Source organism: Nilaparvata lugens, chromosome 2 (assembly GCF_014356525.2).
Source record: "Nilaparvata lugens isolate BPH chromosome 2, ASM1435652v1, whole genome shotgun sequence".
In the NCBI taxonomy this organism is placed as follows: Eukaryota; Metazoa; Arthropoda; class Insecta; order Hemiptera; family Delphacidae; genus Nilaparvata; species Nilaparvata lugens.
In genome coordinates this window covers 91,406,831-91,431,708 of record NC_052505.1, presented here as the reverse complement: position 1 = coordinate 91,431,708, position 24,878 = coordinate 91,406,831, and the positions used below count along the sequence as shown (strand labels likewise).

The 24,878-nt window shown below is 33.8% G+C and overlaps 2 protein-coding genes across 2 annotated transcripts in view; both read right to left on the bottom strand.

Moving 5' to 3' along the window:
* Positions 1 to 24,878, bottom strand: part of LOC111049176 (protein lin-10-like) — a 106,263-nt gene that overhangs the window by 16,478 nt on the left and 64,907 nt on the right.
* LOC120350047 lies at positions 1,516 to 23,853 on the bottom strand. The gene is made up of 7 exons (XM_039422098.1): positions 23,334 to 23,853; positions 18,917 to 19,054; positions 12,826 to 12,882; positions 9,348 to 9,461; positions 5,128 to 5,307; positions 3,250 to 3,405; positions 1,516 to 1,653 (listed from the first exon to the last, which is right to left on the bottom strand). Coding segments are annotated over exons 3-7 (486 nt in total). The 5' UTR covers positions 12,861 to 12,882; positions 18,917 to 19,054; positions 23,334 to 23,853; the 3' UTR covers positions 1,516 to 1,652.

Here is a 24,878-nt window from a genome sequence, read left to right as displayed (position 1 = left end):
ACTAACGTTGCTGGAAAGATACATTTTCAAGATGTTCGATGTTTTTTAACGGGTAGTATTATAGTCCACTAAACAGCTGATTCATGATGAATAATTCTATAGTCTGATTTTTAATCTAATATTGGCGCATGAAGGAGGCTCCTTTTTCATTTTATATTATCCTTGAAATGCAAAATTTCCAAAAACCTTGTATATACGTCGACGCGCAATTTAAAAAGGAACATACCTGTCAAATTTCATGGAAATCTATTACCGCGTTTCGCCGTAAATGCGCAACATAAAAACGCAACATTCAAACATTTAGGTCCGGTTTCCGAGCTCGGGATTTAGCTAAGTTCTAGACTTTAAACAGCTGGAGTCAGAAAATTAGCTTTCCAAAACGGGGCGTAGTCGCAGTTTTTATAACAGTAGTCGCAGTTTTTATTTTATCATTTCTATAATTGGAAACGTTTTTCCTTGATGAAATTAACATTTCTAAATAATTCAAAACAGCTGAAACTTTACACTATTCTCTCTTTATTTTATTTTGTGTTCAATATTCTAGTTTTTTTTAAATTTAATTCAAGCGTGACTGTAACAATGACTACGACTAGCCCCGTTTCGGGAAGCCTATTTTCTGACTCCAGCTGTTCAAAGTCTATGACTTAGTCGAATCCCGAGCTCGGAACCCGGCCCTAAGAGAAATGCCAAACCGTCGACTTGAATCTTAGACCTCACTTCGCTCGGTCAATTAAACAGGAAAGATAATGTTGGGTTAGAAGTTGGTATTCTAAATTAGGAATAGACTTTAATGGATGGTAACAGTAAAAGCAGAAGCGAATGTAACTTACTTGTTAAAATGATGAATTCAATAAATTATTGAACAAATAGACAATGAGAGAGAACTAATAATATTACTGTACTACACTATATCTTAGTATTATTTTACTATACTAGAGAACTAATCAAAGTCAGAATTTCTTTATTTCACAAAATTTCAGTTTACAATATTTATAGGCTACAAGAACAAAATGACAGGAATCCCTCTACAATACGTCAGTGCATTGGGGTGAGTTCCGGGTAGCCTGAACAGGTATACAATGAATCACTTTAGTGAGGTCCACATTATAATGGCAGTGTGTGATTTGCAATGGTGTTGCTATCCTTGTCTATCATTCAACAAAGCAGATGGCGCTATCTCTTTCAAGCTTTGCGATGTTGCCACATCGTTTATCAACAATGTAGAAATTCAACTAATTGACAAAATATTTAATCTCAATCATGAAAATTTATCATTATTCTTTAAAAAATATATTTTCTTGACAAACAATTATTATTTTCAACAATAATGAACAGTTAAATTCATCAGATATACCAGTATCAGCTGTTTGGGTGGCAAGGCTGAGATCTGGCAACCCTTTTCTCCTATCTTCCTACACTGCCATTATAACCTGGACCTCACTATAGTTACAGTATTTTTAAGAATGTGGTGAAATTTGTTGTGGAGAAGAAAGACTTACCGAAAAATACAGGAATGTCCATTTTATCTTCATGGTCAACTTTACGCCTCAACAAGACTAGATAGCACGCATAAAAGAAAGCACTAATCAGGGATAGTATTGCTCCAAAAGGAACTTGCACTTTTGTCGACATGTCGGACAGACTAACAAGGATCTGCAACAAAAATGAATTCATTACACAAAAAATTAAGAAACCCGTGAATATGTGTTATATTGTAAGGCTTTTAGGTCACGAGTCACCACATTTTTGTTTTTATAGAATTCATTCACTCTATTTTTGTAATTTACAAGAATGAGGGATCTTCAAAACAAAACAAGGATATTCAAAACAAACTAAGAAACGAACCAAATATTTACTTACATTGCCAAAATTGGATGAGAATCTTATACATACAATGCGATAAAAAAAAATCGAATGAAATAGGAAGTTATGCTGACGCACCTGTGAAATATATATTAGCTTTCACTGATAAAATATGGGAGGGTCTCAGTTCCTCAAGATCTCAGTTTCTCTCGATCTCAGTTCATGAGTTCAGGCTCTGAGAGCAACAAGTCTTTAATGATTACTTGATAATTTCGTAAATTCTTGTAGGTTTCACCTAGCCCGAAGATATCACTCAAGCCATCAATGGGCCTCACAAATGTTATACAGAATGGTGCAGAGGAAACGCATGTTTTTCGAACCGCTAGTACTCGGCGAGGTAGGGGAAATGGCCTGGAAAGAATGTTGGCAGACGGCCCATACCACAGAATAGGTACAGAATGGAAACTGTCGATCAAACGCCTATCTAACCAATGCTTTTTACATGGCACAAATACTAGACACGTCACGTGACCTTAGGAAGTTCCAATCCTGGTCTTCTGATTGGCTCGTGAACGATATCAATTGATCCGGATCAGTAAAGTGATCCGAACCACCCATCAATACTATTACAATGCGGAACTTCCTAACAAGATGGCGGATTTTTGCGCCAGGGTACTAGCCGAGATTCTATACTGTATGTATATTGTGCCATTCCAGTCGCTATGGAGCGTGGGAACGTACAACGTGTGTTCGCTGTCGAGCAGTTTTATTAGAAACAATGAATCTGTAGTCACAGTGCAACACTTTTCCGTCAATATTTCAGAGTTGGGCGTCGAGGTGCAATACTTGATAGAAATACTGTACCCCGATGGGTTGCAGCGTTTAGAAGTACTAATTCTGTGATGAAAAATAAACCACCTGGTCTTCCCCGTTCAGTTCGTACTCCTGAAAACGTAGACCTAGTCAGTGTTGTCTAGTCCTGAGACCATTTCGTCGAGTCGATCGTCTAGGACTAGTAACAACTGCTGTTCTGACCCGGTCTACATTTTCCGGAGTACGAACTGAACGGGAAAGACCAGGTGGTTTATTTTTCATCACAGAACCAGTACTCTTATACGCTGCAGCCCATCAGTATTTCGATCGGGCACTGCACCTCGACGTCCAACTCTAAAATATTGATGGAACATGGTTGCACTGTGACTGCAGATTCATTGTTTCTGAAAAAGAACTGCTCGACAGCGAACACACGATGTTGTAAGTACCAACGCTCCATAGGGACTGAAACGGCATAGTGTGGGCCGTCTGCTAACATTCGTTCAAGGTTGATACCCCCTCCCGACGCCGAGTAATATCGGTTCGAAAAACATGAGTTTCCTCTGCACCACCATGTACAATCGTGAGTGTTCACTTTACAGTTGATTTCAATCATTATAAATAAGGACTGACCAATCCGCAGATGCTGACAAAGACGGCGACCAGTTTGGAGAGAGAGAAGCGATCACCCAGGTTGGAGGGGAAGAGTGCAGACAGCAGCAGCGTGAACAGACTAGACGAAGAGGAGAGAGCGGTCGCCACTGCGCTCTCTGTCTCCGACAACGCTGCCTGCAATTATTACACATGCTAATTAATTAACTTAAATCGGTTAACACTATGTTAAAAAACAATATTATTAAGGATTTCATTGGTGGAGAGTCCCTGACGGGTACTGACGGCAATTCCAACTAGCCTGATATATCTGCCGCCAATGAGCGATGGCAGAATTAAAAAATGAATAATAATTGGAAAGTTTCTAACTTTTGTATTTAAAGTTCCTCAACATTCAAGTTTAAAACAATTGTCGTCATCCTCAACTCTTAAGCTGCGCTTACACCAAATTTATTAACAATATGTTAATAACTTAATCCTTATAGATTATATTAGATTGAACATAACTTATTTATTTATTCATATACAAATACAATCCAGGTAAAAACAACAGGCATTCGCCCAAAACTGCTTTAACCCTTAATTTGGATTACAAAGTCTAGAGGTTATGTAAAAATGATAACTTAATTCACACACTATTTTGAGTCCAAAAAAATGTATCTACTACAATTTTGAATTTATCAGATTAATCAATTTTAAAATACAAATCCAAACAAAAATCCTTCTCCACAATCGCCAAAAACATTAAAAATCTCACTTAATTCCACAATATTATACTCATGTAATCATAATATCATACACATGATGAACATATGTGTTTATCAAGTTCCGTTCAATCTAATAGAATCTATAAGGATCAAGTTATTAACATTTTGTTAATAACTTTAGTGTAAACACAGCTTTCGCATGAAAGTTTGAAACATGAAGTGTGAAAGAGAGAATAATATGATCAAAATGATTATGATAAAGATGATTTTGATCATGATGATTATTATGATTATGAAAGATGGTTATGAAAAACAGAGTTCGCAACTCCGGCGATATTGATTTGCCGGCACTCAAACGCTTCAAGTTCTCGATTTCGTCTCGAACTTGTAAAATGCAATTTTGAGCCGGCAAAAATTGCGAAATATACAGAGCGTTTCAAAATGTTCTTCGGAGTTACAAAAATTCATTACAAAAACAACTATTAAACTTACAATAATGAAAGAAGTACTGTACGAAAAAGCAATCTAAACGTTTTTCCACGGGTACTTTATTCTTTATTGGTACTGGGCAGTTACTTGGCCGTTAGCCCGCGAGGTGTAGACAGTAGAGAATATGGCTGCCACGGGAAGCGAGAAGTCGTATTGTGTCTTAGAATTTCATTCGTCAAAGTCGGTAATTAATGTGCAACGTGCGTTTCGGTCAAAATTTCATAAGGATCCACTAAGTGACAATTCAATTCGTGCATGGTACGAACAATACAGCGAAACTGGTTGCTTGTGCAAACGGAAATCAACTGGTCATCCATCAACCTCAGACGCGCGTCTGAGGAAGACCAACAACTTTTGCTGTGGCCACCAAGATCACCAGACCCCACGCCATGTGACTTTTTCTCTGGGGCTATGTGAAAGACAAGGTTTTCAACCCACCAATGCCGAACTGTATATTGCTGAGCTGAAGGATCGCATAATAAATGCAGTCAACTCTATCGAAAGAGACATGTTGGGGCGAGTTTGACAAGAGCTAGACTTTCGTGTTGACGTATGCCGTGATACCAAAGGAGCACACATTGACATTTTTATATGTTAAAAAAACGTACAACTTTCATTTAGGTGGAATAGCTTTCCTGTAGTGAATTTTCGTAACCCCAAAGAACATTATGAAACGTCCTGTACTATAAATGAGAAAGATTACCTGGAATGTGTAGTTGGCGACAAACCAAAGCAGGCAGAAGACAAGCGCCAGTTTGGCCACCTTGTCGACGCCCAGTTTACAGGCTTGTCGACGCGCCGCGTCATTGGCTCGCAGACTGGCCTGATACGACAGCCGCGCCAGCAGCGCCTCCTTCGCATCCGACTCAGACATGTGGCGTACCTACAGCAACACCAATCAACACACTGCTTCATCCAATTCAAATTGCATTTTCATTATTAAGTATCAAGGGTACTATAGTGAGGTCCACGTTATAATGGCAGTGGAGAAAGATAGAAGAACAAAGTTGCCAATCCTTTGTCTAGCAATGTCTTTTATAGACGGTAGCTGATACAGGTTTATTGATGTAATATTAACGGTTCATTGTCGTTCAATTATCAATTATATTTTATTAAGCAAGAAATTATATTTTCCTACAGGTACCTTGAAAAGTGACCATTTCTGCACTGATTGCAGGCCGCAAAGAATCACTATTCCGCTCTAGTGCGCAAAGTATTACTTTGCGTATTATCTTGCAGCCATCCCAATCAGCTGTTGACATTGTTGGCATGTATTTTGAATGCGAATATGTTCTATATATATTTTTTCTGATTTTCAAATAAATAAAAATGAAAAATCATCAAATCATACATTTTGAATATTATTAATTATTCATTATTTCAAATAATATTTTTTCATTCATAAATTGATTGGTTGAAAAATTATTTAGAAATTAAGATTTACTCAAAATTATTCAAATTTTCAAATTAATTGTATCAATTTAATTTTTAATTTGAATAAATTATCGATTATTAATTTTCAATTGGATTATCAAGTTTAAAATAAATTTTTCCTACAGTTACCTTGAAAAGTGGCCATTCCTGCACTGATTACAGAACGCAAAGAATCACTTTTCCGCTCTAGTGCGGGAAAAATTTTTCCTGCACTCCACATTTGCAACATGGCAACACAAAATAGTTGGTGGGTTATATGGAGGATTAGTGCACGAAAACAAAAATTATGTTGGTAACAATGACTGTGGTTAGATTTAGATAAGAATCATTTCAATGGCTACCCTACATTTATGATAAGATCCCAATCTAGAATTCCAAAACAAGAGTAATGTTTATCTAAATCATAATTAAATAATAACTTATCATCATATAATGAATAATGTTTATTTTCTATTGACAGTAATAATTATTTCAACTATAAGCAATGAGAAATGTAGCAAACACACATTATGTAATTCGAATTTTCAGGTTAAATAATTACCGTTCGAAATCCATGTCAATAAAATTAATAAAATAACATTAGAATATACTACAATAAAATATTTTCTGTTGTCTATGTTATTTTATAAATATTTTTTAGTTTACTTATATTATTTTTCGGTAATTTAGTAAGTTAACCATGTCTGAATAATGTAAATATCTGAATAATGTTTTTAGTTGGATGAAACGAAGTTAGGTACGATTCTTCCCGCTAGGTCGCGCGCTTGTCGGTTCAGCCATTCAGCCATGCTGTTGGCGTGTATTTTGAATACAATTTTTTGTTTTATCTGTATTTTTTCTGATTCTTGAATGAATAAAGATGAGAACTTTGGCTGATAATTTTCAACTTCAATTGGATTATTAATTTTTAAATGAATTAAGTTTGTTATTAATAACAGCATCACACACACAAACATTTGATGGGTTTCAGCCATCATTTTATCCATAATTACCCACTTTTCATATTCAATGGTAACTGTAGGAAAAATTAAATGTGAAATACGTGCACAAAGTTCCTCTGCTGTACTCAAGAAACCATTCCGCCCTCGCCTACGGCTCGGGCATAAACGTTTCTTTCGGTGCAGCAAACTGTCACTTTGCGCACTAGTTGCACAAATAAATAAAAATTGTTATTAATAACAAAATTATACAGACAAACATTTGATGGATTTCAGCCATCATTTTACCCATAATCAACCACTTTTCATATTCAATGGCAACTGTAGGAAAAATTTAATGTGAAATACGTGCGCAAAGTTCCTCTGCTGCACTCAAGAAACCATTCCGCCCTCGCCTACGGCTCGTGCGTAAACGTTTCTTTCGGTGCAGCAAACTGTCACTTTGCGCACTAGTTGCACAAATAACTATTTTCAACAATTTCATAATGCATTTTCATAATTAAGATGAGATATTTTGTTAAATAATTTTCAATTCTACATTGTTCAAAGACGATCTGGCAACAGAGCAAAGCGAGAAAGAGATAGCAAAAGAATATCTTCTTATGCTATCTTTTCTGTATGTTAAAAGCTACTATGGATTGTCCCCGTGTGCAGGCAGCTTTATGGGGAGTTTTTTCCCGTGACTGAACCATCTAAAGTGAGGTCCACGTTATAATGGCAGTGGAAAAAGATAGGAGAACAACGTTGCCAATCCTCTTTCTTGTCAATGCCTTTTACAGACGGTAGCTGATACAGGTTTATTGATGTAATATTAACGGTTCATTGTCGTTTAAAATAGTCAATTATATTTTATTAAGCAAGTAATTATATATTTAAATAATTTAATAATGAATTTTCACAATTAAGATGAAATATTTTGTTAAATAATTTCTAAGTCTACATTGTTCAAAGACGATCCTTATTATGCTACTAGACCTAACGAAGAGATTGAGACATCTTCCACAGCTGTTACCCAAAAATAACCACGGAGTGCCTTATTCGACATTTGCGCCCGGACTACGTTTAATATAATCAATTATATTTTATCAAACAAGAAATTATATTTTTCAATTATTTCATAATAAATTTTCATAATAAGGATGAAATAATTTGTTAAATAATTTTTAATTCTACATTTTTCAAAGACGATCTGGCAACAGAGCAAAGCGAGAAAGAGATAGCGCTATCCGCTTTGTTGAATGAAAGACAAGGATAGCAATACCATTGCTAATCAAACACTGCCATTATAACGTGGACCTCACTATAGTAATTAATGTTTTAAGTAGCTCTATCAGGATATTTAAATGAAAAAATGAATGTTCAAGAATTGTCTCTCAACAAAACCGACTTGTAACTTGATGAAACTTTCGAGTTACCTTTTGTGGAGTTGTCGTTACAATTCGTGACCGATGAAGCGAAATTCTCGAAATGAGATGCACAACACAAGAACAGTGATCAATTCTACAATAAGGCTCACGTTATAGTGGCAGTATTAGATCATTTACTTGATCATTCTATTCAAGTGCATATTTTCAACTTTTGTCATTGTTTTGTTTATTATCATAGAGAAAAGATAACATAAAATATGTCTCATGGTATCAATCAACTGACCGAAGCTAGAGACAGGGAAAGATGGGCCAAAAATATAAACAGATTCTGAATTGGAAAGTGGAGGATTTTATAATTTAAATTAATGTGAAATTGCATTTGTTGCCAACCACATAGATACCTCATAAGAGAGGCTTTTGTTCTTTTAAGAACGTAAATAAAGCTATATTATTATTATTATCAATCAACTCACTGCTCAATTCATTCATTAAAGTAGGGTTGTTCAACTTTTATGTGAGATTTTTGTATATTAAGTTTATGGTGATATCCACGATATAAATGAATTCATAAAATGTTTATGAATTTATTTATTTTATATTAGAATTTATTTTATAAATTTAATACACAATGTGCAGAAAAAGGAGTGGGAAGAACTTGAAAAATAACTTGTACTCTTTTGTTCTTGTACATTACATAATGTTATATAATTACTTTTTAATTGAACTCACTACTGGCGTTCTAGTGTTAGTAGAGCCAAAATTTGTATTTGCTAGTGTTTTTTTTAGTGTTTGCTAGTAGAGCCAACATTTTATTATTAATTTGCTCACTATTATCACATAATCTTGTTAATTTTATTGTACTGTATACTTCTAAAATGTTGTACTTTTGTTAACTTTATTACTGTTTATACTGTAACCTATTATTTTGTAATTGTAGAAATGTCTGTAAAATTATTTGGCAAATAGCTTTCAATTTCAAAAGCAAGAGAGAGAATAAGTAATTATTCAATTTTCTATTCAAGGTAATTTTCAAAGAATTGACATCAAGTTGTCTCGAAAATTATCACAAAGCCTACAACCTAAATTGTCACAGAACGATAAATTCTTCTAGATTATAATTTTTCTCATTCCACACATGAAAGCTTTTACATCAAGGAATGTCGTGAACCGTAGCCCACTCTCACCTCTGCCAATTTGCTAAATCGAACGGATCTCTGCACTGATGAGTCATCACTCTCAGTGCCGGAGTTTCTTTCATTTCTTTCAGGAAACTTGATCGGCACGAATGTGGGATCACTCTGCAACAAACAATCAAACAATTCAACAAAGAAATCTGTGTTAGCACAATAATAAATCACTCTGCAACAAAAATCTCACCAAACCAGCATTTCTTTGTTAGACAATAATAAATTTCATAATTCATGTCAATTTGAACATTTATGTACGGTTCCACCCAGGTCAATCAACACATTTGAGCACAGTCAAATCAGATACACTTTACGAGTGCACTGGAACATATGATTTCTATGGCAAAAGTTACTATTGTTAAGGCTGCGCAAAGGCTAAAAATAAACTTTTTACTCGTGATATTTTTCAAAGTTTTTTGATTTTTACTTTCCTTGCCCTATTACCATAGGTAAGGAAAGTATTGCTTTCCGAAAAAAATTAGGTACCCCAATTTCGAAATTTCTATACGTTTCAAGGTCCCCTGAGTCCGTGGTTTTTGGGTATTGGTCTGTGTGTGTGTGTGTGTGTATGTGCGTCTGTGTACACGATATCTCATCTCCCAATTTACGGAATGACTTGAAATTTGAAACTTAAGGTCCTTTCACTATAAGGATCCGACACGAACAATTTCGATCAAATGCAATTCACGATGGCGGCTAAAATGGCGAAAATGTTGTCAAAAACAGGGTTTTTCGTGATTTTCTCGGAAACGGCTCCAACGATTTTGATCAAATTCATACCTAAAACAGTCATCGATGAGCTCTATCAACTGCCACAAGTCCCATATCTGTAAAAATTTCAGGAGCTCCGCCCCATCAATGCAAAGTTAGATTTTAGATTCCCAATTATCAGGCTTCAGATAAAATTTAAACAAAAAAAATTGAAAGGAGTAGATAGAGCATGAAAATCTCTACAATTTATGTTCAGAAACATTTTCACCTAAAATTGAAAATAAGCTCGAAATTCGAGAAAATGTTATTATTTCAATTACAAACTGTTGGCAACTGTTGATTCTATTAAATCATTCACTATGAAGAGATAGCAGACCTCATGTGTGTCTCCAGCGTTATTACCCTGTCCCCAGCTGGCTCAAATCTTTGAATAGTAGACTTGAGATGCGCGTGAACACTAGCGTCAGGTGATCAATTTTCATAACGGCAAGGAAAGTTGTGTGAGTGCGCCACACCAGATTTTTATAATATATCATCAAGCTATCAAAATGAAAAAGTTTTCTCAGGAAAACATTTTTTTTCTGATCATTACTTTTTGAGATATATGAGCGCCTAAAGTTTGAATTTTTGGGACAGAACATTTCAAATTCGGTACGATATAAATCCATGAGATTCAGAGGATGGATTCTTCATGGTATTGTTGATCTAGTGGAACAAAAATTTTCTGAAAATATCAATTTTTAAGATAGTTATTCAATTTACAAAAAATAACTTTCAGTTGAGTTATTTTTGGTGAATTGAATAAGTTTTCCAAAAATTGATATTTTTAGAAAAATTTTGTTTTACTAGATCAACAATACCATGAAGAATCCATCCTCTAAATCTCATGGATTTATATCGTACCGAATTTGAAATGTTCTGTCCCAAAAATTCCAATTTTGTTCGCTCATATCTCAAAAAGTAATGATCAGAAAAAATATGTTTTCCTGAGAAAACTTTTTCATTTTGATAGCTTGACGATATACAAATCGAAAAACTTTGAAAAATATCACGAGTAGAAAGTTTATTTTTAGCCTTTGCACAGCCTTAATCCCAGGACACATTTGTAAATATGTACCCGGCTTAATCATGTTCGAATAATGTCTTGACCGAGCTTGGTGAAACCGTACTATTAGAATTAACAGTATTTATTGAAAATTCTGTTTGTCTTTGTTTGTAATTTTGTTTAATGAGAGAAATATTTAAAAAGTTATATAACATTGAGTGATTGTATGATAAGTTGAAAGTTATAGTTTATGATAATGAATCGTAGTTATGAATTAGGATAGTGATGGGTGCCTGAAGAATGAATGTGTTTTCAACTCAAGTCATCTTGCACCGGTATTTCAAACATCACTTTCCTTCCATAATTAAGGTAATCCAGCTTGAATAGTTATCCAAGTAGTATTTGACGGATGAAACAAGAGAAATTCAATGTTTATTAGTAATACTGAGTTTGAATATTCTACGATTCATAAAGAATAAATGAGTACAAGATGAACCATTCAATGATTGGAATCAAATAGGTACTTTGCAAATAATTTTCTAAATAAGATTGCAAATTTAACGCCTCGCATTATTATAATGAACAAACCAATCCAATAAAATAATGAATTTATTTCTTCAGTGCTACTTGATAGTTTTATTGTATATAGTATAGTATAGTATATTTATTTTATTTTATTTATTTATTTATATTTTTTACAAAGAAGCACTGATTATATAGTATAGTATAGTACAGTGGTCGCCAAACAGTCGATCGCGAGCTACCGGTAGCTCGTGGGTTTTGGTAGCTCACAGAAATGCTAGATGCAAGAAAATGTCGTCCAGTTTGAATATAGACACTTTCCCAGTCTGAAGAAAATCAATGACGAGAAAAATCCTTCACAGTACCGCAGCAATAACCAAGAATACGTTTCAATTCTTTCAGACTTGAGATTGATCAACGATTTCAAGATTTCAAAAGCATCTCGAATATGGTACAATTCATCAACTCTCCTTTTGTAGAGATCGATGCAGGGGATTTTGCAGCTTGTGTTGTAAAAAAATTTGGTGAAAATCAGGATTCAGTTGGAAATACTTGGCCTCAAGTCCCCAAAGAGAAATATCCAAATATTATTCAAGTTCCATTGAAGTTGAAAGCTATCTTCAGCTCTACTTACTTGTGTGAAGCATCTTTTCAAGTATGAAATTAAAAAAAATCGATATAAGAGGACTGATGAAAATTTGGACAACTGCATCAGAATAACGGCTACAACATACACTCCAAACATCAAGAAAATACTTGATGACCAAAACGAGTTCCACTGCTCTCATTGAAAAGTACATTTCAATTTTTGTTATACTTTTTGATAAGAGATAAGTAGATTTCAACACTAGAAATGTATCTTTATAGTCAATAAAAGTGTGAAAATCTCATTTTGCGTCCCGTACTTTCTAATATTTCTTGGTAGCTCACTAGAAGATTTATAAATTCTATTCTAGCTCACAGGCTCATAAGTTTGGTGACCATTGGTATGGTATATAGTATAGTATAGTATATTGTATATAGTATAGAATTTCCATATAACCGGTAGTGTCATCAAAGAAAATAAAAGAGTTCTAGTGATCCAATAAAATAATATTTTCAATAAGATCAAAATAATGATCCAATAAGTTATTAATTTTAGAGAATACCTAGATCATTGACAATAAATAGTGATAAATAAGGTGAAAAATAACTTACAAGACTAGTATTTGCTTCAGTATAAAAACTCTCATCGTCCATATCAGGTTCAATGTACTGGAAAATAAACAAAATACAGAACAAACATTAATCATAAAGATAAGAACAGCAGAAATGAAGGAGACCATTTTTGCACTCTGAAATGAATGTAGTGTTTTATTTTCGCTGAGACGTAACGTTCTTAGATAATAATATAAATTATATTATAAATCTCTAGGTGGACTCCAATTGAATAGAACTTTGGTTTAATATTTTCATGTATTTCAAGAGTAAACCTATAGTGAGGTTCACGTTATAATGGAAGTGAAGAAAGATAGGTGACCAGCGTTGCCGATTCTCTTCCTTGTCACTGCCTTCTATAGAGGATAGCTGATGCCGGTATATCTGATGTAACATTAACTGTTCATTCTAGTTTAAAATAACAAACTATATGTTAATTGTCAAGATTTTTTATCAATGATTAAATAATAAATTTTCATAATTCAGATTAAATATTTAGTTGAACAAATTTCTACAATGTTGAAACCCGATCTGGCAACGTAGCGAAGCTAGAAAATGATAGCGCTATCTACTTTGTCGAATGATAGACAAGGATAGCAATACCAATGTTAATCAAATACTGGACCTCACTATATCAGAGTATGACTAATAAAAAAGAAAATTCCTTGTTATTGACAAGATCTTGTTATCAATATAATTGACTTCCAAATAATTTCATTTGACTATTCATATGATATAACAGCCGGAATAAAAAGCAAAAAATTGTCTTCAAATTTGAATTGAAACATGTGTGTGATCATTAAAATAATGATCTTCATCTGATCTAATGTAAATAAATTATAATGCGTTTACACCAGAATTTAAAACTAAAGTTTTCAACATAAGTTAATAACATTTTCTTTTGGCTGCTAGTTTTGTTATCAACAAAAGTTAATAACTTTGTCACGTGTTTTGTCTGCAGCTGTAGTTATTAGGGAACAGCTGTAGTTGTAGGGTAGGGATGCTGGGCGAGCGGGTTGCGGGGAAGATGGTAACCTGATATTAACAAAAGTTACCGACTCTCGATGGATAACATAAAATCTTGTTAATAACAACGAATTTTCTGTTGAAAACACGAGTTATCAACTTTTTCAAGAGATTTTTTGTCGATTCAGTCAAGTTGACAACTTTTTATTAATAACTCATGTTATCAACTCCGGTGTAAACGCAACTCAACATGATGTTATTAACTTTTGTAATTAACATCAGTTGATAACAAAAATGTTAAAAACTTGTGTTATTAACTCCGATGTAAACGCAGCTTAAAAGTTTTAATATTGTTTTTGTTAATTTGAATAAAGTAGCCCATGAAGTGTTTTCAGAGTATGACTTTATTGAGCACGTAGATTATTATGGAATATAAGAGCATCATTTCACCATGCTAAACCTAAGGTCGCGAAAAGGTCATTCAAAAACCCCAATCAGGGGGAAAATCCCATTTCCCTTTTATCCTTACTTTATTGTCCTTACGACATTTCACATTAGCTGCGTTAGAATATTGACCTTTGTCAGAAGAGAATTAATCAAATATGAATAGTGAAGGTTCAAATCAGTTGTTCTAAGAGCTTTCTACAATTGATATTTTTTCAATAATTTTAATTTACAATTTTCTCAAGTAAAGCTTCAAATACCTCAATCATGAATTAAACTCATCCTCGGACTATTGTCAGTCAAAATTAGACTTTATTTACACATACATTTGAAATGAACCTGATAAACGCAAATACATTTCCAACAAATTCCGATTATGAAAACCATGTAAGATAAGTAAATAATAGTTGTGAAATGTTAAGTGTTTAGATAATAACAGAAGAAATTGTTCAGTCGACCTATGCAATTACACGTAACAAATATTCAGTTTACTTTGTGTTGAGATAATATGATGATGTAGAGAAGAAATAGCACATTCATGATAAGCAAACAAAGATTACGATTCAACAACAGCTCGACCGAGCGAAGTGAGGTCTAAGATTCAAGTCGACGGTTTGGCATTTCTCTTAATGTTTAAATGTTAAAATGTTTTAATGTTTAAATGTTTATATGTTGCGCATTTACGGCGAAACGCGGTAATAGATTTTCATGAAATTCGACAGGTATGTTCCTTTTTTAATTGCGCGTCGACGTATATACAAGGTTTTTGGAAATTTTGCATTTCAAGGATAAAATAAAAGGAAAAAGGAGCCTCCTTCAATAGAAGCCAATATTAGAATAAAAATCAGACTATAGAATTATTCATCATAAATCAGCTGTCTAGTGGACTATAATACTACCCGTTCAAAAACATCGAACATCTTGAAAATTGTATCTTTCCATCAACGTTGTAGACAGTTGCAGCCAGACCTGATAACAGCGCTCACACTCACATTCCGGGACGACACGTCACGGTACGATATAGGACAGAAAGCTCTATGTTTATTTAGGATTTTTTCTAGACATTTTTAATTGATGAATTATTTATTAAATTTTTGAGAAAACATAACAACAGGTCAATGTAACGCACTGAGCGCGATGTCTACTGTTCACAGAACTACTAGTATTTAAAAAGTGAGTAAATGTTATCATGTACCGTATTCGAACTTAACGATAAACAAGATTAATAATTGAATAATAAATGGTGGATAGACTTGATAGAAAAATAACAGCAGCAATAATTGTTCAGAAAATTTATTTTGAAGACTCATTATCATTGCTAATATCTTCGAGAAACTGTAATTGGCCATTATAATAAATAGCTTCTCACTCGATCGAAAGGCGAATAAATTAATAATTATCAGATTCAACTTCCGCAACTAGTTGACAAACTTCATATCAGTATGTCAAAAATAAAATATTAATCGCAAAAGATTACTATATTGAGGTCCACGTTATAATGACAGTGAAGAAAGATAGAAAAAAGTAAATTCGTATGGCTTTTGTTGGTGGGGAGTCCCTTGCGGGAAGGTCCCACCGCCTGAATATATAATTTAAGCCGTCAATGGGCCTTACGACTGTCATACTTCAGCCGGGACCGACAGTTTAACGTGCCCATCCGATAACACGGGAGTGATCTGGTTAAAAACTTTTGGTGTTGAGAGGGTTTGAACCCGGGATCTCTTTGCTGCTACGCAAGCACTCTATCCACTAGACCACGGATCACTCCAAGAAAGATAGAATAACTGCGTTGCAGATTCTCTGCCTTGTCACTGCTTTCTAAAGAAGGACAGCTGATACCGGTATACCTAATGCAATACTAGCTGTTCATTCTTGTTTAACCTTCTGGTAGTCGCACCCTACTCAATCACACAAGCAGTCGCTTGTTGTAATTTTTACAAAATCCAATTTTCCAAGTGTTTTGTACTCTGTTTACTGTCAAAACATATTAAATAATTGTATAATTACTATTTCCATCTCATTGGATTATTTTACGCCTATGGATTTTTGGATGATTACCTTCTCGTAGCCCAATAAGGTACACCAAGCATAGCCATCAATTCTGTGTTATTGGTTCATTTACAGACCCCGTATACAGTCTTTCCCTATCTTATGCACAGTGCAACTTATGCACTGTCGCGACTAAATGTACCATTAAAGACTGAATCACTGCTCGGTTGATACTGCAACTCAGTGGAGTGATGGGGGAAAGCTTTGGAATGCATAGGTGACTCATTCACTGACACCACCCCATTCAATAGTTTTTACTGACACTGTTGTACTTTTTACAACAGCGCGACTGCCGGAAGATTAAAATATTCAATTATATTTCATTCTTCAAGATAATATATTTTTCAATTAGTATTAAAAATCATAAATTTTCATAATTGAGATAGAATATTTTGGTATAGCCTATAATTATATTTCTACATAGTTAAAAGACGATCTGCCAACGTTGTGGAGCTAGAAAAGGATAGTGCTATCTGCTTTGTCGAATGACAAACAAGGATATCTACGCCAATGCTAATCAAATACGGCCATTATAACGTGGTCTTACTATAGTATCCTTTTTCATTCTTAAACACGAGTAGTTTCGGACGGTTGCCGCCATTATCAAGTTTCAAGGGTACTAGTAAGGGTAAGAAAGATAGCAGATCAACGTTGCCGATGCCAATGCCTTCTATAGACGGTAGCTGATACAGGTTTATTGATCTAATATCAACTGTTCATTCTCGTTTAAAATAATCATTTATATTTTATTAAGCAAGAAATTATATTTTTCTATTATTTCATAATGAATTTTTATAAGTAACATTTAGGTCCGGTTTCCGAGCTCGGGATTTAGCTAAGTTCTAGATTTTAAACAGCTGGAGTCAGAAAATTGGCTTTCCAAAACGGGGCGTAGTCGCAGCTTTTATAACAGTAGTCGTAGTTTTTATTTTCTCATTTCTATAATTATTGGAAACGTTTTTACTTGACGAAATTAGACATTCCTAAATAATTCAAAATAGCTGAATCTTCCACTATTTTCTCTTTATTTTATTTTGTGTTCAATTTTCTAGTTTTTTGAAATTTAATTCAAACGTGACTATTACAATGACTATGACTACGCCCCGTTTCGGAATGCCAATTTTCTTACTCCAGCTGTTTAAAGTCTAGAACTTAGCCAAATCCCGAGCTCGGAAACCGGACCTAAATATTTCGTTAATGAATTTATATGTTTACATTGTTAAGAAATGATCTGGCAACTTTGCAGAGCTAGAAAGAGATAGCGCTATCTGCTTTGTCGAATGACAAGGATAGCTACACCAATGTTAATCAAAAAATGCCATTATAACGTGGACCTCACTATAGTATACTTCTTCCATTCTTAAACACGAGTAGTTTCGGACGATTCTCGCCATTATCAAGTGTACTAGTAATCCTTTGTTATTAATATTTGTAGCCCTATCAAAATATTTGAATGATACAACAATTTGAAATTTCAAGTCTCAACAAGACCGACTTGAAATTTAATGAAACTTTCGAGCCACCTTCTGTGGAACTGCCGTTAAATTGATGAACGATTAAGCGAGATCCTTCAATTGAACTTCAAATGCACATCGCAAGAAAAGTGATCAATTCTATAGTGAGGAACACGTTATAATGGCAGTATTTGATTAACATTGGTGTTGCTATCATTGTCTATCATTCGACAAAGCAGATAGCGCTATCCTTTTCTAGCTCCACAACGTTGTCTTACGTTTTTTAACAATGTAGAAATATAGTTAATTAACAAAATATTTTCTATTAATTCAAAAGGGTACTCAGATTTATATTTTATCTATATTATGTACATCTATTATTGAATTGAAAAATATATCTTGATGAATAAAATAAAATTGATTATTGTAACAAGAATGAACAAGAATGAATTTCATAAGATATACTGGTATCAGCTATCTTCCATAAGCCAGTTACACACAAATCTACTTTTTACCGTCCTTATGAAATCTACCAGATATTGGACGGAACTTGGAAAACACATGAGCACATCATCTGTTTGACAAGTTATGTTTAATCTAATAATCTAATCCTAATCTAGTAAGCGAGCAATTTCTGTATTTTTATATCTGGTTATTTATGCTCAACGAATCTCGAAAACGGCTCTAATGATTTTCACGAAATTTGGAACAAAGTAGGTTTATGATATAAAAATTCGATAGCACTAGGTCTCATCCTTGGGAAAACTCGCTGAACGACATTAAAAGGATAATTCATCCTTGGATGTAACAACTGAGCCTTTCGTCGTCTGTGGATAGTAAAAAAATGAGTGAGCCAGCTGTGAAATATAAACACGATCATTTTAGAGAATTGTGTTCTGTTCATCAATAAATAGAAATAACGAGCGAAGCTCAGTGCCCCGATATTAGAATTTATGAGGACGGAAAATATCGTACGTCCAAAAGTCGAAGTAGTGTAACTTGACATAGAAAGCAGTGCCAAGGCAGAGAATCAGCAGCATTGTTCTATCTTTCTTCACTGCTATTATAACGTGGACATCACTACAGTGAATTGCAGTGGGATATGTCGTATTTGATAAGAGAATATTCAGTATTTCATGATTTAAACATATTAGTGAACTTAAAAAACAGAAACCTACCATGTAATTTGAAGGTCTGTTGCATTGGTCTCTCCATGGTGGCCAAAGACATAATCCCAGCAAGTAAACGGAAAACATGGAAGTCTTCAAATACGTGCTGAAGAAAGGCTTTTCGAACTTCGCATTCTTGTAGATGTACTGAAAAATGTAAACATATCGATTAGCATGCAAAATATTTGAGGAAAAATTAGATAAAGCGCTCAATATTTTTTATTCATTACCAAAATAAATAAATTACGGTTCGTAGCTTATTGGTTTCTACAGAAAATTCTGAACGAACTTGTTATTTAAAAGATTATTCAAGTTTCCATAAATTGTTGTCAGAACATAACACTATTGTAAGGGTTTCTTCACACTTCAAGTCCGATGAGAAATTACTTTTAACACGGCTCTTTCTCGAAGACGGAGAGGTCCGATGCTCTATCCTCCACTAATCACTCCCACTACCTAGCAGCATCCTCCTTCTTTTGTGTCTGTGTGAGAGAGCTTTGTAACGCGACACGGCAACACTCCCCTCCAGCTATTGCTGGCAATGTTCCAAGTCGTGTACTGGTCAGCAGGTATATTGGTTTGTGTATGTTACGGAGATGTATTCATCACAAGAACGTGAAGCAAAATGACACGGCGCATCCATTGTGCGCAGGATGTCCGTCTGTGTCTATGCTACAAACTGTGGAAGGAGAAATGGGGTTCTCCTCTTCATGTTAAAAGTAATATCTCACAGACTTTAGCTACGCTGAAATACGTCCTATCTCCCAATGTTAAATCCAAGCTGCGAATCTGTCCAGTTCACATCAACATTGTGACGAAGGTTGGGTCCAGAGGAAGGTAAAGTCAGAGCTTTTGGATGACAGGAGGAGCGACACAAGAGAGACTGTCTTCTAAAATGGAAAAGTGCAAAATCTACTGCAATAATTGCTGGATGGTGGGGAGACTGAAAAGATACACCACCCTGGCTGCTCAGTATCTTCTCTTCCAGTCAGCACAAATTGGCTCCCTGGTGATCTGGCTTTTACAGTATTGACCATTATTGAAGAATAAAAATATAATTTCCAATATGAAATTAAATTCTATTGAAGAAATATTAAATTGAATTTTATTTTGATTGCCTGTAAAATCAACAAGTGTACATATTAATTGAATAAACAATATCAGTACGAATTTCTTAATGAGATATTCGCTGTTAAAATTTTTAAGTAGTATGTTAGGATAGAAAAAAATAGCTTATTAGTCTCCAGACTACATAGCTATAGTATTGACAATAAAAAATTTTGATTGCCTGGGGGACCGTCATAACGTATGGTTCATGACAACATAGCGTAGCTTTGAATATTGGGAGATAGGACGGCTAAGCCTTTCGATGGCTTATTTCAGCGTAGCGTAGCTAAGTATGAAGAAACCTTAAGAAATGTTGTAAAATTGTCAAAGATGTTGTTAAATTGTCCCATAATGAAATGAAAACATATTACACCATTTGCTGAAAAATAAACAAACTTGAGTTTGGATCAACTAGACGTTTTCAGTAGAATAGACAACGTTTCTATTTCAAAGTAGGTTTCAATTGTAGCTGATTGACAAGCAAGCAATTCTCCATTCTACTGATTAAAAATGACAGTTTACGGAGTAAAACCAGTGTAATCAGCATAAAATTGAACGAGATTGTTATTGCAAGATGGCTATTGAAAGAGAAAAAAGAACAGTGCAGTTGACAAATTGAACGATTCTATTTAGTGCAATTGAAAGGAAGAATCCAATATTCAACATCACTCTACTCAACATAATATTAATTTACACTTTAGTGAGATTCAATTAAAACTCCATTCAATAGCTCATTAAACTATTTAATTATTTCTGGTTAAAACTTCAAAAATAGATGGTATGCTCCAAAAATATTGATATCATATCAATAAAATGGGCCTATTTAATGCTGGACAAAGGTATTGAACAAAAGGCAAATTTTCATAGGTAGTTTTCAAAACTTCAATGAAAACTTTTCCAGTTCATCAAGAGATCTGTATTTTACAGCAGGTCTACAAGAACAGTTTAGACTGTACTAAATTAATTCAGATCTTATAATATCGGTGGAAGATAACGAAGGCACACTCTAATTTCAAGACAAATATACTTCAAATAGAAAAAATGCTTTTACAAATATGAGATAACCTACATACGAAAAGAATTGCGCAAGTAAATTTCCTCAGTAGTAGTTCATGTGAATATAGAGAGATATTTCAAGATGAGTTATAATTTAAAAACCCCAGTATCATAACAAAGCTCAATGTACTTCGAATATACACCGGTAGAGTAGAAATACGAAATACAAAATAAAAAATTAAAAAAATCGTTAATGTAAAGTGTAAAACCTTATCAATGAAGACTATGTTTTTCGTGCTTTATAGTTCAATTAAATTAGTAAACAAGGCTAATTTGTAAGTAAATTGTACGAGATGGGGCAGAGCTAAATGATCAATTTTAAAAAGCATTAGAAAGTAATAAATAAATAAATAAATAATAAATGTTTATTTCCCAAAAAAAACTAAACTACTACATCAATTACAGAAAATATTAGATAAATTACAATTACATACAATAGTTAGATATAAAAAATTCTTATAATATGTCTTCTACATGTTTAGTGATTTCTGTGTGGAAATTGACCTACTCCACTATGGCGTACCATGTTCTAAAGAAGGTTTTGCTTGTTTTTTTGTGCGGATTATTAATTAGTGTTTAGTAAGTCATTAGGTGGTTAGTTGTTGTTTGGAATAATGTTTTCTATGTTCTGTCTTCCTTTGCTCATCAAACAATATAAAAACATGGAGTAGGTACCTTTTTATTTAGAACATTTTAAACTTTAAAACATTTCTAACAACTAGTTTCGGCTTACTTTGGCCATTTCAAGTTTAAATGCAAGAATAAACAAGTTGATATTAAATAATGTATGTTCATATGCTTATTTTTATATGATTTATTTATTTCTTATTCATTATTTTTTGTTTGAAGTAATTCAATTTCAATTATATTTTACTTTTATCAAAAATAGGATTATTCAAGTCGAATTGAAATAGATACTTGTGATAGGATACACGAAATAATGTTTCAATTTTCAAAATCGCTCAAGTATATCATTTTATTTCAATTGGGGTTTGAAGATAATATCCTGTAGATGGCGGTCGTTAACATCAACACATTGTTAAAGGCAATATCTGAAGTTTTCATCAGTTCCTATGAAGAAAAATAAGAAACAAACTCAGCATTCAGCATAGCATTGACGCTATACCACTCAGTTTTCAACAGTCATATCCATTATGGCATCCTAATCTGGGGACATTCAACTCTTGCTTCTATAGAAGAGGGCTCTGCGAAAATTGACATACAATGATTTCATGCCCACTGCAGACCAACCTTCCGTCGTCTGGGCCTACACACAGTCTATGGACAGTACTTGTCATCACTCCTGTATATCGATAAATAAATATCAAGACTAATCAATCATCCTTCACCGTCAGAGATAATATTCATGCTCACTGAACTAGAAGTAGGCCGAATATCGACGTACCCAGATGTAGACTTTTCAAAGTGAGGGTCTGTTTCCCTGCACATACCTATTTGCCCGACTCTACTATGCAGTATCAAGGAATAAAAGAAGAAATCTAAACATTTACGGTAAACCTCCGCAGCACAGGCAAATTTGAGCGATATTTTCTCAATATTCTACCAGATAGCCTAAATCATTTGAAAACTTAACGATTTATATTCCACAAAGGAATCAAAAAGTATCTCACAGCAAGGTCATACTACTCAGAGTGAATTTATTGAGGAGCACAAAAACTACCTCAGATGATAGCGGTGTAAGATACACCCAATTTCAACCTGCTTATTTCACTACTGACGACCCTAATAAAGAAGTCAATAAAAAATTACTTGACAATTCCCTGAGCTTTGAACCGTTGTGAAAAAATTGATAAGTAAAAGGGCAGCATTTTTACCTGTAAGTTGAACGGTTGAAAATCAATTTAATGTGCATGGAAATGGAAATGTAGGCCTACCAATTCTCTAGAGCACATACAAATAGTAATTCATACATAAACAAGAAGAGCTTAACAAACTTACCAAACAATAACATCGTCTATCCAAAACATTCTTAATAGACCTATATCCTACATGTCGCCATTCAATTTGAATGTTGCTAACATACGGTAGATGGAAAAAATCAAAAGTTTACACGATATAATTATTTGAACTGTATTTTTTAATGTTATCATATCATAAGAGAGCCTTTTAATACACTTATTGATCACAAGAGTGTTCAAGGATTTCTTATTACTAACTTCCAAGTTATATATTATAAATTACCAAGCACTTACAATGTTTTGTGTACTAACTTAAATGAACGAATATTGTTTGAATGAATTACCTTTGTCAGTTCCGATGATGAAACCCATATCACATCTACTAATAATAGCACAAACAGTCCCAACATTAATCGCTGGGATTTATTTAGCATTCCGCCTAAAAACGGGTCTCCAGTTCTAACCTCTAACGCCGACATATCGAACTGATAGGTTTGTATTTTTTACGGTTTACTTTCTTCATTTGAGATGTTGCTGAATCAGTATAATTTTAGTTATACACAGGGGATAAAATTTAATGGAAAATAAGTAAAATGTACGTGATAAAAAATTACTGTATTCCGGATAGGAGGAATCAAGATAAGAATTCGGCTGCAAGTTTGGAAACGATGAAGCCTTATCTTTACTAACCAACCGACCTATCAATTCAATTGTAATCTGCAAACTTCAAACGATTAATTAATTGAAAATGTCTTTTGAAGCAAGAAATTATTGAAACAGTTTGAATTTCAATTCAAAACTAATCACTCAAACCAACACCTATTCAGTTTCGACTCACTTCTTCGTTCTTCCATGTTCGATTTCTTTTCATAAACAGATGTGATAAACACAGAAGAGGTGCCAACCTTCATGTCAGCTGTCAAGTAATTTCTAATCAGGTACCATTATAATATGATAAACAAGAACTCCAACTTTATCTTTTTCATAAGATACATTCATCAATATATTGCATTAGAACATTATTGATATCTTTTGAATGAAATATCCATTCTCATTGATTATTCATCTAACAAACTGACAATGGAGATAAAGTAAATAATAGTTTGTCGAGTTGGCAGTATAATATCATAGAGCGCCAAAATTCAAATTTGAATCTTCAATGACTATGAAATCGTCTGTCTATAGGGAAAATAAGTAACTATAATGGTAAGTTGGTATTTGTAAATTATACCTGACTACAATCATCAATAAATAATTTATTGTAATAATTTATAAAGCAATTATTGCTTTTTAATTAATAAAAAAGGCAATTCTTATCATCACAACAAACTCATCATCATCATCATTATAATTTAATCTACCTACCTCAGCATTACTTCTGTAGTAGCATAATGTATAGGAGCCTACCGTATGCATTCTTGAACTGTTACAATAATATTATTGTAAGTTATAGGCTAGTTGAGTGCTTATAATACATCATAATTCTTTCCTTCATCATTGACCAGCTTCCTGGATGGTTGGCGTCTATTTGTATTAAGACCTACCTAAGTTAGTTGTCGGTTGTCCTTGATTATAAAAATATTTCGGACACATAACTTGACATACGGTACCGTAATTGAAAATTAATGTTTTTAAGCTAAACAACAGATCAAGATGGTCGGTCGGACTCTGTATCACTCAGTCTCAGTTTGAATTAAATTTAAAAATCATGATGTTTTCTACATACCGTATACAATGTAGACATAATTTATTGTAATGTCTACATTACAACATCCATGCCATGTACGTAAGCTGTTGCGCCCATCTTTCTGCAGCCAGCGTGGCTCGTTCATTCAACTTCTAGCACTAGAAGTGCTACGGTACCACAGAATACAGCATTGTATTCTGTG